Here is a 13,747-nt window from a genome sequence, read left to right as displayed (position 1 = left end):
TTCTCCTATATATTGAAAAAAAAAATTGACATCATAATTACACTTGTTCAATCAAATATATGTGCCTTGAGAAAAAAGGGTCATTTGCACGATTGCCCTTCAAAGACACTGGTCTTTGACTTTTGCCCCTCAAATTGGTGGTCTTTAATTTTGCCCTTCGCCTAGTACCCCGAGGTCTTGGGTTCAAACCCTGACTCAATAAAAAGTAAAAAAAGAATTTAGCAAGGCAGAACTTCGTAGCAAAATTAGGCCTATTCGGGCAAAATTTAGGCGTTAAGGCAGAGTTTTGCAAAATTTCATCTGAATATTTTTTTTTTTGCCTTAATGCAACCTCTGCCTTAAAACAGAGTTTTGCCTTCAGGTATAAACTCTCTCTCTCTCTCTCTCTCTCTCTCTCTCTATATATATATATATATATATATATATAGCAATAGAAGAATGATGTCGCATCTCTCTTTGGCCAAGGATCTTATTTTTTTTTTTTTTTTTTGACAATTTTCCCTATTTCTCTATTTTTTATCATGCATGAATAAATGTGTCAATTACTATTCCTCCACTCATTTATTATTTAATGTAAAAACTTAATGGTCTTTATTTCCATTACTCCCATAACTTTTTATTTTCATAACCCCTAAATAATTAATAGTCATGTTCATGGCATCATTTGATATTCCATATTGTTATCCTATAAATAGAGACATAGTAAAACTTTGTTGTAAAATAAATGATAGACATCCTAATGCTAATATTTGCTAGAAGCCTAAAATATGATAATAACAATAAAAAGTGTTTTGGGATGACTCAACCAAAAACGTTACCTGGGCATTGGTTGAATGTCACGCCTCAAATCATGGCCTGAGCGTAACACGACACTCGATGCCTGACTGCATGTGACCGAGCGAACCACATGGCTTGCTAACTCAACATGGACATGAACAGATGCGGAATAACCGATGCACATGCATAATTTAAGTAAAGCGTGAGACCATAAATCATAAGTCTGAAAATATCATAATCTCATAATGCGGAACAGTCTGAATAAACATACTAATAACGAGCCAAAATGGCTAGACGACTCCAAATATCTGACATAACATGACTGACTAGTCTATGAAACCTCTATCATGAACTTGAACCGTAGAACATACTTGCTGGGACACGACCCTCAGCATACCTTAACTGCATAACTGATATAAATGTAAATAATGACTAAACCCGATGGGGCTTAACAAAAGCTGATACGTGGATAATCCTACTGAGCAGATGCGTCGTCCTGTAAATCCGTACCTGCATCGTGAAATGCAGGCTCCCGAGCAATAAAAAAAGGATGTCAGCACATTGAATGTACTGGTATGTAAAGCAACTGGATGAAATAAACATGACACATGAAATAACATGATGAGAGCTGAAACTGAAACTGAAACCTGATCATGAACATTACACACACACACACACACACACACACACACACACACACACACACACACATATGTATATATATATATATAAACAACTGACAACATGAATCACCACGTGGGTACATGGAGTTTGATACCTGACCTGACCAGCAAAGCTCCCATACCTTGCCAAGGGTATGGGAATTCATTAGGTTTATTTCCAGGGAGGATCCACCTCTGGTCTCCTTGACCCTTTACTAATTTCTTGCATTTGAAGCTTAAAAGGTTCTTACCACTTGATTTGCCACATAAGCACTAGGTATTGGTTTCGCAGCACGAAGCTACTCATCTTCAAGCTCAAAATGATAGGCAACATCAACAAATGCTTTGATGCTATCATTGCGGGTCAAGTAAACCTTTAAATTCTCAAATATGGAAAGAGACCAGATCACCGTCGGCCCTTACTGCTCATCCAATAGAACATGACCAACACTTATAAGTTGAGCAATCATTTCAGACATCACCCTTTAGTGTTGCTTGGCATGATGAACAATTCACTTTTTCTACATGCCAAACTTAATTGTCAACTATCCGAGGCAAGTCAAATTGTACAATCATCTATAGTGTGCCTACACGGCATAAGCAGTAGAATATATTTCACATCATAGGTGAGATCATTAACAACTGAACTTACAATAATTCCACATGTAAGTATCAATATCTCTTCTCTATTAAGCTACATTACTCTCCTTTGGGTGATACATCACGAGGTTTATACTTTTTAAAGCATTTTTTTTCCAGTACAAACCATATCTTATGGCTTCATGTATCATGATTTTCTCCGTTCGACTTATCATCCTTATTCAAATCAGCAATTATACCTTTTGAAGCCATAGTCTTTCATGAAAGGCAAAATGCAAGTAAGACTCATCAATTATGCATGTGATATACATACTCAAGCAAATCAATTCTCATAATGACTTCGCATCTAGTGTAGAATCGAAAGGTCATTTAGCTTCCAATCATCATCTGCTATCTGATATGCTCAAATTACACCTATTAATGGCGTAAAGCGGACATTGTCAAATATAGTAACCCAACAAGGTTGGGGTCGAATTCCACAGGGAATATGGAGAGAAAAGAGTACTAATCGTATGCGATACTAGTCTTTAAAGACTTTAATACTATTCCTGAAAGTTTGAAATAGTTATTGAATAATGTAATTAAGTATTTTGACTAAAATTGTATTTAATGCGAAACAAAGACTAAGGTTGTGTTCCCCAATTTGATTAGATATTATGCTTTAGGTTTCAATGTGATATACTTCTAATGGTTGTTCTATGAATATGCACTTGGTCTCTTAAGAACTTCTTCATGTTTTCCAATAGTTAAGTCGTGTTTCCTCTTTATGATTCTTCCGAATGTAAAAGAGTTGCAATCGAAGAATGACCAAAAATGCCAATTTAGACTTATTCTCATCCCTAAGTTAGTCTATTAAACGAGGGTTAACGCCTCGAGTCATTGTCATTCAATTTTATCAATACTAACTTTCTTTCCCAAGAACAGTTAATATAATGGCTTATGATAATGCTTGCAATCATCACCCAACACTAAATTATAAAAACTGAATGAATACCAACAACCATTATGTATATATCAGTAATAGAAACCCGTTCACATAATATCCATCATGGGTTCCACAACCTTAGCTTTAAAATTAGATACTCATAATTTTGGATAACAAAGAAAGCTTACAAGTAAACATAATGAACTTACAATGCAAAATACAAGATGGAATGAGAGTGAAGTTGTTGCCTTAAATGCTCCAAACACTTCTAAGATTAAAGACCTAGGGTTTGTGCCTCCAAAAGAAATCTGAATAATGAAATAGAAACCCTACTTTAAGTATTTATAGGGATAAAAATCGTGCTATGTTTCTGGACAAAAACGCCCTTACGCGGCGTCGTTACGGTCCTTCATTTCGTCATTTGTCCATTTGTTGTTACGGTCACCATGCGACGGACCGTAACCTGTGTTACGGTCCGTCTTTCTGAAGCGTAACTTGTGACATTTACTTGGCAACTCTCTGGAATTTTGGCTGATGTTACGGTGAGATGTTACGGACCGTAACATGACATCGTAACACTGATGTTTCCATGAAAACTTTCTGGAAATTTGGATCCTGTTACGGTTCAATGTTACGGACCGTAACATGAGTTATGGATCCAGTTACGGTCTGTAACATGAGTTACGGACCGTCATTTAGCTCCAATTTGTCCGTTTTTCAGCATTTCATCTCATTTCCGATTCTTAGTTAACCAACCCTATAAAACACAAAAATAAAATAAGAAACACTGTAGAAACACTTAAAAACAAGCAACACTTCTAGTTACAAAGGCATAAAATGTGCCGAAATTTACGGCACATCACTATCCAAATGATTAATCAAAAAATGGAAATCATTTCTAGTGTGTATCAAATTGCATTTGTGACTAGAATCACAAAGATTCTTTAGGTCTCGTCCTCTTACATACATTGATATACATATCAATAAGTAGAAAATATAATAGAAGAGACAAACAATACATATTTTTAATTAAAAAAAGAATTTAACTCTTTCCGTCAAAGTCTTAATGAGCTTGTCTATAGGAGAAGGTTGATAAAATTGAGACGCAAGACATATCTTTAGAATCCAAGACTTTAGTTTAGCTTAGATGTCCTTATTCTCCTCCGACTTAGCCAAAAGCACTTGAGTACATACTCAAAGGGACTAACTTGGATAATACTTATGATAATTATTATACAATACATTTCCCCAATACTCTGGGAGAGAATCCTTTAATATGGGCAAAGCGATCCAAAAGTCAACCCATACATAATGAGTTATCCATTCTGCTAATTTCGCCACAAATAGACAAATACAATATAGTAGCAGAAAGGTCCATTTTCACCTTTATATATTCCTCATACTATCTTCTCCCTTTCCATTGAAAATCTCTCTCATCCCAAAAGATCCTTTGTATGGTCATGGAAACATTAGACCTGACGATGGCAAAATCAAAATCAAAATCATGATACTCTTCTATGTTGTTCCTAACTCGGCTCTCAGTGTCACTCTCACTTGGAGAACTTCGAGCTTATTCCTCTCCGGTCATTCCTTAAACCGGAACAAGGGAATAACAAAAATGGTTACAATCATTCAATGTGACAACATATGTCACAATAACTCGTAAAAGAGAAACTAGTAATAAGGGTCATATTCTTATTTATAAATATTCGACCCTTCTAGGACCAATAATTTATCAATCAAAGAATGATGAAGATTTGGCTAAATTCTTCGCTCAAAAACAATAAGTTGTACGCTAGCCAATTTTCTAATAATATAAACATATGGCCGAGATTACACAGTGTAATGAAATCACTTTACGGTTATAGAAATTTCAGAAGACCAATACTAATTAAGATATTTTTATTTAGAAACTATATTACTTTGGAGAGTAAATAGTTCCTCTGCACCGAAAAAAAAAATGACTGTAATCCAATGAAATGCCATATACTTTATTTATTGGTCATTTATAACACTGTATGTGGATACTTTAGAAAAAAAGGAATAAAAGCACAATTGATGCTCTTCGCTCAAAAATTACCAACAGGTTCTATCTGCAATATTTCACCATGGATCCATAATTGACTTGTCAACAAGCAAACATAATTCAATTAGTACCAAACATGTTTGAATTAACACACTAAAAAGTTCTTCAACGGTGGCCAACAATATTGAAGAATTATAAATATAGGGAATCAGGTGTAGTTGGAAAGCCCCCACTAGAACTTTTATACATTAAAAAAAATATATATAGGAATTAGGAAACACTATTCCCAAATAAATAGCATCCTATCTTTGAGAACCCACCAGTGGAAAAAAAAATCCAAGCAAGATACTAATTGTTACAAAATTTAGAATATGCCGACAAGACGACAATGACTAGCCTCTCACTAGAAAACCAATCGTTGGCTTTCTTTAAAAACAATTGAAAATGCAGTAAAGCCCAAGCTTTAAAGCCGAATAGAATCAGTGATTTTCTGAAAGCCACACAACAACATCCAAGCCTAGTACTTCTCATAACGCAACAGAAGAGCAATTAACAATAAATTACTGTAAGGTTCATTATGAAAAGGAATCTGAAACAATCGCGATGGTTAAATCATTTCACTGATATGACACATTCTTTCAAGAATATTGTTACTGTTCTTTTCGTTTCAGAATTCCGCTTTCACAAAAAAAAAAATTACGACGACAAAGAACAGACTCACAAACCCAGCAAAAATTAAGATTCAAACCAACAGAACACACAACGAGATGGCTCTGATGCCAATGTAAGAATATATTGTGGGGCAAGAACAACGAATTGTGTACCTGAACTCAGCGGAAGAATCGTTGAACTTACCACCAAAAGAATCGCCCCAAGTCAAACTTTGAATCACTAGGAAACAAAGTTAATATGCCACGAACTAGATGTCTCCGTTGTGCTTTGTGTGTTTCTTGGGAGATAATAACCAAACAAATATTTTTCTCCGTTGACGAAGAGACAAGAGGTGTTCAAGGGGAAAAGAAAAACTAGTAAAGGAAATCTAATCCCTCCCTCTATATGTCACGTCACATAGTGGAAGTTTTCTTAAAAATAACTTCCTGTAACTTCTCAACTTTATCTCTTCTAATCGGGTCGGGTTAGTCCACATAGGCGACCCGCAACCCAAACCTAAATATCCAACACTACGAAATATGTAGGATTTATCTTTTCAAATAAAACATAGAGTAGTTTTATTTGAAGACTGAAAACATATTTTTAATACTTCACTCATTATGTAAGTAAATTATTAGCATTAAAAGTACTCATTCAAGAGAAATAAACTTCCTTAATAGTAATTGTTTAACCTTAAAATGGATAACAATTGAATTTGTATGCGGTGCTAAGGATACGTGGTTTAATTCAACACAAGATTAGATTACACGATAAACGAATAAGTAAAACAAAATATATAGATCTGACCGAGATGAATGATGACTATTGCCTTGCTTGGTACACGATCTCTCTTTTTTGTCTAAAAGAAAAACCCCCTCAAATAAATGGGAGCCCCTTCTTTATATAGTAGAGGAGTCCTAACCCTAGTACAACTCTAAGTAAGGAAAAGAATCTATTGACAACTGTTGCCAGAATTAGTGCCGAATATCCGGCTGAGGGCGGATATTCCGGTCTTCCCATCATGGTGGTTAACCGCCTCTTCATCCTGCATTAATGTCTCGTTCCAGATCGATCTTGAAGCTCGATCCTCGATAAACCGGTCTTATCCTGGCCAATCATTGCGAACATAACGTTCACATCGGGAAACCGAGTATATCCGTATCCTCAGTTTTACCCGTGTACAGTAATAAAACTTATTAACATATAATAACCTGAACTATTGAATAGTTCTTTTTCCGAAACTAATTTTAACAATTATTATTTCCTACTTAAAATCTCAAAATAAGAAAAAATAACCAAACCTAATCAAGGAAATTAAAATACTAAATCTGCCCAGCCCCCAACAACGCTAACCATAGCTGGGTTCATGGAAGATTGAAACTTCAAAATGGACGGTTGGTGAATTATTTTTAATTTTTTCTGATAATTGTTTTATAAAATTTGGGAAAAATAGATAGTTGTTTCCTTGGCAATTTTGTGAATCTAATTTAGGCATAACAATAAACAGGGTCTTTAGGTTTTCCCCTATATGTCCAATTTAGTAATTTAGATATTCTCTATGATTTATTATATTGAATAGATGGTTGTTGACAAATAGGAGAAGCTCTACCAGACATTAAAACACAGCTTAGTTGAACGAGTGCAAATTGAAGACTACTGCATTTTCGTGTGGGGACTGTTGAGATTAATGCATGGCTAGACTTTGCCCATATAAGTCTTCTAAAGATAAGCTGCTTTGTTTCTTTTGTGTGTGGTTCTTGGCATTCTGCACTAAAGCCCGGAGTTTGAAGTTTATGGTTTGAAATTCTAATTCTTTTAAGTTACTTTGAGTTCTAAATTATTTGTACATATTCAATAAATTTATTAAAACAAATACAGGGGGACCAAAGTTACTGAGTCCGCCCTGTGCTGTTGAATATTTGTATCTTTTGGAATTACATAGCTAGTTACTCCAATAATTGTGTTTGTCTGCTTCTTTACATTTTCTTTTAGTTCTCGGAAATTCTGCCTTGAACAAAGAAGAAACATTCAGCTTAGCTTCATTTGATCATTTTTGAGAGCATCATTAGCATCCTGATCAGAAACATTTTTTTCCTTTACTTCGAGAATTGTTCAATGGAAATACTCGTTAATGTTGTAGGTGGCTTTGTTGTTGAGGTGGGAAAGTACGTGTGTAGATGTATCAATCCTAAGATTGAAAATACTGTCCATTTCTCATCAAATGTTGAAAATCTAAGGAAGGAAATGGATAAGCTAACAAAGTATAGAGATGATATCAAAGGAAAGGTGGAACGAGTTGAGGGGGAAGGTTATAAACCAAAACCAGATGTTGTTAAGTGGCTCGAAAATGTTGAAAACCTGGAGAATGAATGGGAATCGATGCAAGAAAGCATTGCAGCGGCTAAAACACTTGCATATAAGTGTTGTCCAAAATGCAGCCTTCGCACAAAAGTCTCCACCGAAGTACAGAACATCCAAGATCAAATTTGCACTCTTATAAACAAGGGAGAAAGCTTTGGATCCCATTTGGTGGTAGAAAATTACCAGATGAGAAGAGTTGAGTTCATCCCGGGACCATCACTAGAAGGCCAGTCAGCAGCAACAAAAAATCTCAGCGAAATCCTACAACTATTAGAAGATGATAAGGTATATTGTTGGTATTTAAATCACGATTTAATTCTAAGTTATTTAGCATTTAGTATTTGCTAATTTATTAATTCCTATCTAATTAGATTTTATAGTAAATTTTTTCTATTATAAATATGGGTGCTACTACCTCTTTTCTTGAGGAGGTTAAGTAAGATTAAGGGTGTGTTCGTTACAGAAGAAAATGTTTTCCTAGAAAATGGGTTCTTGGAAAGTAAGTGAACTTTTTACTTATTTTCTCATATTGAGTTGGTTATTAGAAAATATTTTTCGGAAAATACTCTCTCAAGTCCCACCACCCCACACCACACCCATCCCACCCAACCACTACCCTCGAACGCACTACTTTCATTAGAGAAGTCATTTTCCTCATTCTTAAGGAACTTGTTTTTCTAAAGAAAATATTTTTCAAAATTTTCACTAAACGAATATGAGAAAATTGGAAAACATTTTCCTCCATACCAATCACACCCTAAGTTGACAAATTTGAGACGAAGAGATTATAATTGAATGATCAAAGCCTCCTACATCCTTCTTTCTCTAATTTTGTATATTTCTTCAATAAGACCATTGTTGCATCTTTCACTTGTGGATATATTGTTTTTTTGGGTATCTGAATCCTTTCAGCTATGCATCATCGCTGTGTGGGGTACGGGAGGAGTTGGGAAAACAACTTTGATGACGAATCTGAACAATGAGCTCCTAAAGACTGATATGTCAAGCTCCAAACTGTCTTTTGGTGTTGTGATATGGGTTACAATGCCCAAAGCTCCAGTAGACATAGGAAAGGTTCAAGCACAAATTGCCAAGAGATTGAACCTGGAGGTAGATGACAAGGGAAGTGTAAAAAGCACTGCCAGCAAAATCTGTCAAAGGCTCAAGCAAGAAAAGAGTTTCCTTCTCATACTAGATGATGTTTGGGAAGCTATAAATTTGGATGATGTAGGTGTGCCCCAACCTAAAGATCACGCAAGAAGTAAGGTAATTTTAACTTCCCGTTTTTTGGATGTTTGTAGGCAAATGAAATCAGACACCGAACTGAAGGTTTACACATTGGATGAGGATGAATCTTGGCAACTTTTTGTCAAACATGCCGGTGATAATGCCAATCTGGAGCATATTCATCCATTCGCAAAGAAAATTGCAAGAGAGTGTGATGGTTTACCTTTAGCAATCACTGTTATCGGAGCATCTATGAGAGGGAAGAAGAGGATCGAGCTCTGGGAAGATGTTTTGAAATCACTTAGAATGTCCGAACCTCATAACAAAGTTGTAGAAGATAAGGTTTACAAGGTCATCAAGTTGAGTTTTGATTCTTTAGTATCTCAGGATGTTGAATTATCCTCTGAGCAAAGAAGAAAACATGTGAACAAAAGGAGAGGTGATATTCAAAGGTGTTTCTTGTATTGCTCCATATATCCAGCAGCTATTCCAACCGATGATCTCATAAATTGTTGGTGGGCAGAGGGGATCCTCGGTGAACATGACACGTATGAAGAAGCCTGCAACAGGGGAATCACAATGATTGAGAGTTTGAAAGATGCCTGCTTGCTAGAAGCCCATATGATGCATTCTGTGAAGATGCATGACGTGGTTCGTGATGTTGCTAGATGGATAGCTAATTCCTCTAGGAATGAACACAATTCTCTTATTCAAGCTGGAATTGGGTTGACTAATATATCACTTAAAACTTCTACTTATGTGAAGATAATATCTTTCATAAGCAACAAAATTGAACGACTACCTGATTCCTTCATAGCATGCCCAAAGACAACAACTTTACTTTTGCAAGATAATAATCACCTTGAGAAAATTCCCCATGAATTCTTATTGGCATTTCCAGCCCTAAGAGTTTTGAATCTGAGTGAAACTAGTATTAGAGCACTGCCTTCTTCCATCAATAGTTTATATCAACTACATGCTCTAATACTACAAAATTGCAAGCACTTGATAGAGTTGCCACCTATTGGTGATCTACACAATTTGCAAGTGCTCGATTGTGATAATACAGGGTTACATTTTTTGCCGCAAGGAATGGACAAGTTGACAAATCTGAGGCTATTAAATCTGCCTGCAACTGATTTGAAGGAGGGCATCGGCCAAGGATTTTTCCTTAATTTCTCTAGCATTGAAATGTTAAATATGTTGGGGAATAGAATGGTAACTATGTTGGGTAGTAGTTTGGAAGCTACCTCTCTCATATTGGGGAGGGTTATTCTTCTTGGACCAACTTCTTTTAATGAGCTGTCATCTCTACATAATCTGACTTCTCTTTTTATTGGTTTGGATAGCTCATCAGTTTTCAAAGGTGGAGACTACACCTGGATGACTAGATTGAAAAGATTTCATATTGAAGTCGGGGAAGATACAATGCCAGTAACACTCAACAAGTCAAGAAGGATGATAGTCGTCAACAAATGTGAAATTTTCAGTAACGGAGAGCTCTCAGGCATGTTGCAGTTTGCTTCAGATTTGTACTTGGATAATTGCATGGGTCTCAAGCAGTTGATTGCAAACAACAGTTTTGATGGATTAAAAGAACTACACATTCACAAATGTAGTTGTGATTTCAGACCAGCAGAAGAAGGAAATGGCATATTTGACCCTTTGCCAAATCTAAAACTTCTCCGCCTCCACTCCGTATATCTTTTAAAGAGTGTTTCTGATTTTGGTCAACTTCTGGGTCTAAGATTTTCTAAGTTACGCAAACTGGATATAGCCTTTTGTGCTAGTTTAACATGTCTTTTTAATGTTGGTGGAGCTTTTTCTGTACCCAACCACCTGAAAGAAATTACAATTAACAATTGTAAACAGTTGCTAGGGTTATTTGTGCAATGCGGCTCAAGTCAGACAACACTTGTCAACTCAGAAATTCCAAGAGTTCGAGAGTTAAGGTTGGACGACTTACCAAAATTAGGAACCTTTGGGGAGCCACAGAGTATGTGGGAACACCTGGAGGAACTTACCTTGATGAGGTGCAATGGAATAAGGAAGTTGCCTCTCTCTATTCAAACCTCCAACAACATCAAGTCAATAGAAGGAACATCAGAATGGTGGAGCCAATTGGAGTGGGAGGACGACAACTTCAAGTCAAATTTAGAGCATTGCTTCCGACCATTATAAAACACCATTGGTAATAAACCGATTAATTTGCCTCTAGCATCTTTTTCTATTTAACTAATTTGGGCCTTGATTTTTTTTTTTTTTGGGTTTTAGGCTGAAATTAATTTACAAGAAAGGTGAACACATAGAGCCCGTTTGGATTGGCTTATTAGTTGCTTATAAGCTGTTTTCAGTTTTTTTGAGTGTTTGACTGACCAACTTAAAGTCATTTTATGCTTAAAATAAGCTCAAAAAAATAATTTGGCTCATTTGACTTAACTTATTTAAATCAGCTTATAAGCTGAAAACAGGTTATAAGCCCAAAAAAATAAGTTAGACTACCCCAACTTATTTTTTTTAGTTTATAAGCTGCCCATCCAAACAGGCTCATAGTCTACTGGTGTAGCTTTGAGATATGACCCAATTTCTAACATTTTGTAGCTAAAGGAAAGTCATGAAATGGAGAGTATTTAAATTTGAGATTATGATACTGATGAATAAAAATTTGATCCAATTCTTCCATTTTCTTTTCTTCCCTTTTGACAGAAAAGCTTTATGATGAGTGTAGTAAAATAATTTTTAATTAAACTTTCTTTCATTAAGATCTACTCTTGGATTTACCTTGAACAACTTATGCTTTACAAAAAAGAGATTGAGGGTGTGCTTGGTATGACAAACGTCATTTCAGAAAATATTTTTCAATAGATATATTAGAAAATTACACTATATGATAATTGGGGCAACAATGCTATCAAAATTGATCCCATTTTTTTTTAATTCTTACAAAAAATGACCTAAACGTCTCTCTCTCTCTCTCTCTCTCTCTATGCCTTTGTATATGTTGGTATAAGTGTCTTTTGTATATGTCTATATATGTTTGTATATTTTGGGCTATTTTTTGTAATGTAAGTTTTGGGCTATTTATTTTGTAATGTAAGTGACCAACTTGTATATTTTCCCAAAATATATTCCTGGCAAATGTTTTACATTGTTTGGTTGGAGAGGGGAGAATATATTTATTTGTAATAGATAAAATACTTTTTGATGATATTTCTTTAAGCATTTAAGATTGATAATGATGGCTAAATGTTTGTTTAAGTAATGATATGATGTTAAGAGTTAGGGATAATTGTAAATAAAAAAAAGAATACTTCCGCCAAAAAATATGTCATTTTTTGGAAAATATTTTCCTTCTGACCAAAAACACCTCAGAATATGCCTCTTGAAGCAAATTAAATATTGTTAATAACGCTAGCATAAATGGTTTATTTTTCATATATTAACAAGTCCGTTGAGCTTCACTTATTGTTGCCTCATTCAGGAGTGGACTAAAAAAGCAGAGGAAGGAACTTACTGCACCAGAGACACAGAGTTTCAAGCCAAACTTAATCGGTGGAGTTTGCTTTGATGAATTTCCTGTCACACGTCTTGAGATTTTTATGCCAATAATCGTTCCTTCTTTGTAGTACTATTTTTGCTTTATGGTTCTGATTTCTTGATTGCTTGATTGTACACTATGTATTTTCTTGTTGTGTTGTGTGATCATCTTGTTAATTTGTAAGAAATTGCTATTGCTTCTGCCTTTTAAACATTTTAGAGCATTCTTAAATTGTACGTTCAAAAGTTAGTACATGCTCTTGATTTACTATGTTTTCTATCAAGAGTTTGAAGTCTGAGAGAGCCTATTATCCATTTGTGACAGAGGTTTCTCTGTTCCAAAAGGTCTGCGTACATCTCATCCTCCTCAGACCTCACTTGAGGGAATATATTGGGTAATGTTGTTGTTGGTTAAAGTAATGATTTAAAGCTAAAAGTTGAGATATGTATTCTAGAAATTCTTTCTGTCATAAACAAACACACTATGAAAGTACAAAGGTTTATAGTGTAATTAACCCCTTTTTTTAATACCTAATACCACTAGTATTCTCATTCTCTAATATCCCTTTCATTTCAGTTTTCATTATACCAAAATGTTTTGTTTTCAACTGTTGATCAGTTTGTTAAACTTTAACATGCATATGTCTATATACTAGGCTTCCACAATCTGAGTTTAGACTTTAGTGTTTCGTAAAAAGACAATCACAAAAAGAAATAGAGAGTCTGAGGTAAGAACTAATCCACGTCCGATGTTTACCAAACCATAACATTTAACCTTAGGAGTTAAAAATTATACTGAAAAAACAAATACTTTAACCATGGTTAAGAAATAATAGTGTAAATGAAAGTTACATGTCTTGCATTCATTGATTTGGTGTAAAAACCCCGTTACGAAGAGTCTTATATAGATTATAAAGAACAAAAACCAGGCAAGTTGAAGAAATTTTCAATGTGACAGCCTGACAGTAACCCTATACAAGT

General features: G+C 35.0%; 1 protein-coding gene and 1 long non-coding RNA gene across 4 annotated transcripts; one reads left to right on the top strand and one right to left on the bottom strand.

Moving 5' to 3' along the window:
* Positions 1 to 988: 988 nt before the first annotated feature.
* Positions 989 to 6,338, bottom strand: LOC132609788 (uncharacterized). The gene is made up of 2 exons (XR_009570936.1): positions 5,815 to 6,338; positions 989 to 1,306 (listed from the first exon to the last, which is right to left on the bottom strand). It is a non-coding gene; the product is annotated as an uncharacterized LOC132609788 (long non-coding RNA).
* Positions 6,339 to 7,013: 675 nt separating this feature from the next.
* Positions 7,014 to 13,003, top strand: LOC132609787 (disease resistance protein At4g27190-like). Of its 3 annotated transcripts, none has more exons than XM_060323942.1 (4): positions 7,014 to 7,035; positions 7,782 to 8,287; positions 8,915 to 11,420; positions 12,711 to 13,003. In XM_060323942.1, exons 1-3 carry the CDS (start codon positions 7,029 to 7,031, stop codon positions 11,408 to 11,410), a joined length of 3,009 nt encoding a protein of 1,002 aa, XP_060179925.1. In that variant the 5' UTR covers positions 7,014 to 7,028; the 3' UTR covers positions 11,411 to 11,420; positions 12,711 to 13,003. The 3 variants fall into 3 exon arrangements, with proteins under 3 accessions (XP_060179925.1, XP_060179926.1, XP_060179924.1); XM_060323943.1 differs by lacking the exon at positions 7,014 to 7,035 and adding an exon at positions 7,288 to 7,437; XM_060323941.1 differs by lacking the exon at positions 7,014 to 7,035 and having other exon boundaries at positions 7,447 to 8,287.
* Positions 13,004 to 13,747: the final 744 nt, after the last annotated feature.

Source organism: Lycium barbarum, chromosome 9 (assembly GCF_019175385.1).
Source record: "Lycium barbarum isolate Lr01 chromosome 9, ASM1917538v2, whole genome shotgun sequence".
Lineage (NCBI taxonomy): Eukaryota > Viridiplantae > Streptophyta > Magnoliopsida > Solanales > Solanaceae > Lycium > Lycium barbarum.
This window is presented reverse-complemented; position numbering and strand designations above follow the sequence as displayed.

What these genes read in the sequence shown, in the direction of transcription:
- LOC132609787 (XM_060323941.1), top strand. Translation starts at nt 7,757, where the DNA reads ATGGAAATACTCGTTAATGTTGTAGGTGGCTTTGTTGTTGAGGTGGGA. An exon ending in AACTATTAGAAGATGATAAG is followed by an intron (nt 8,288 to 8,914) that starts GTATATTGTTGG and finishes GAATCCTTTCAG; the next exon opens with CTATGCATCATCGCTGTGTG.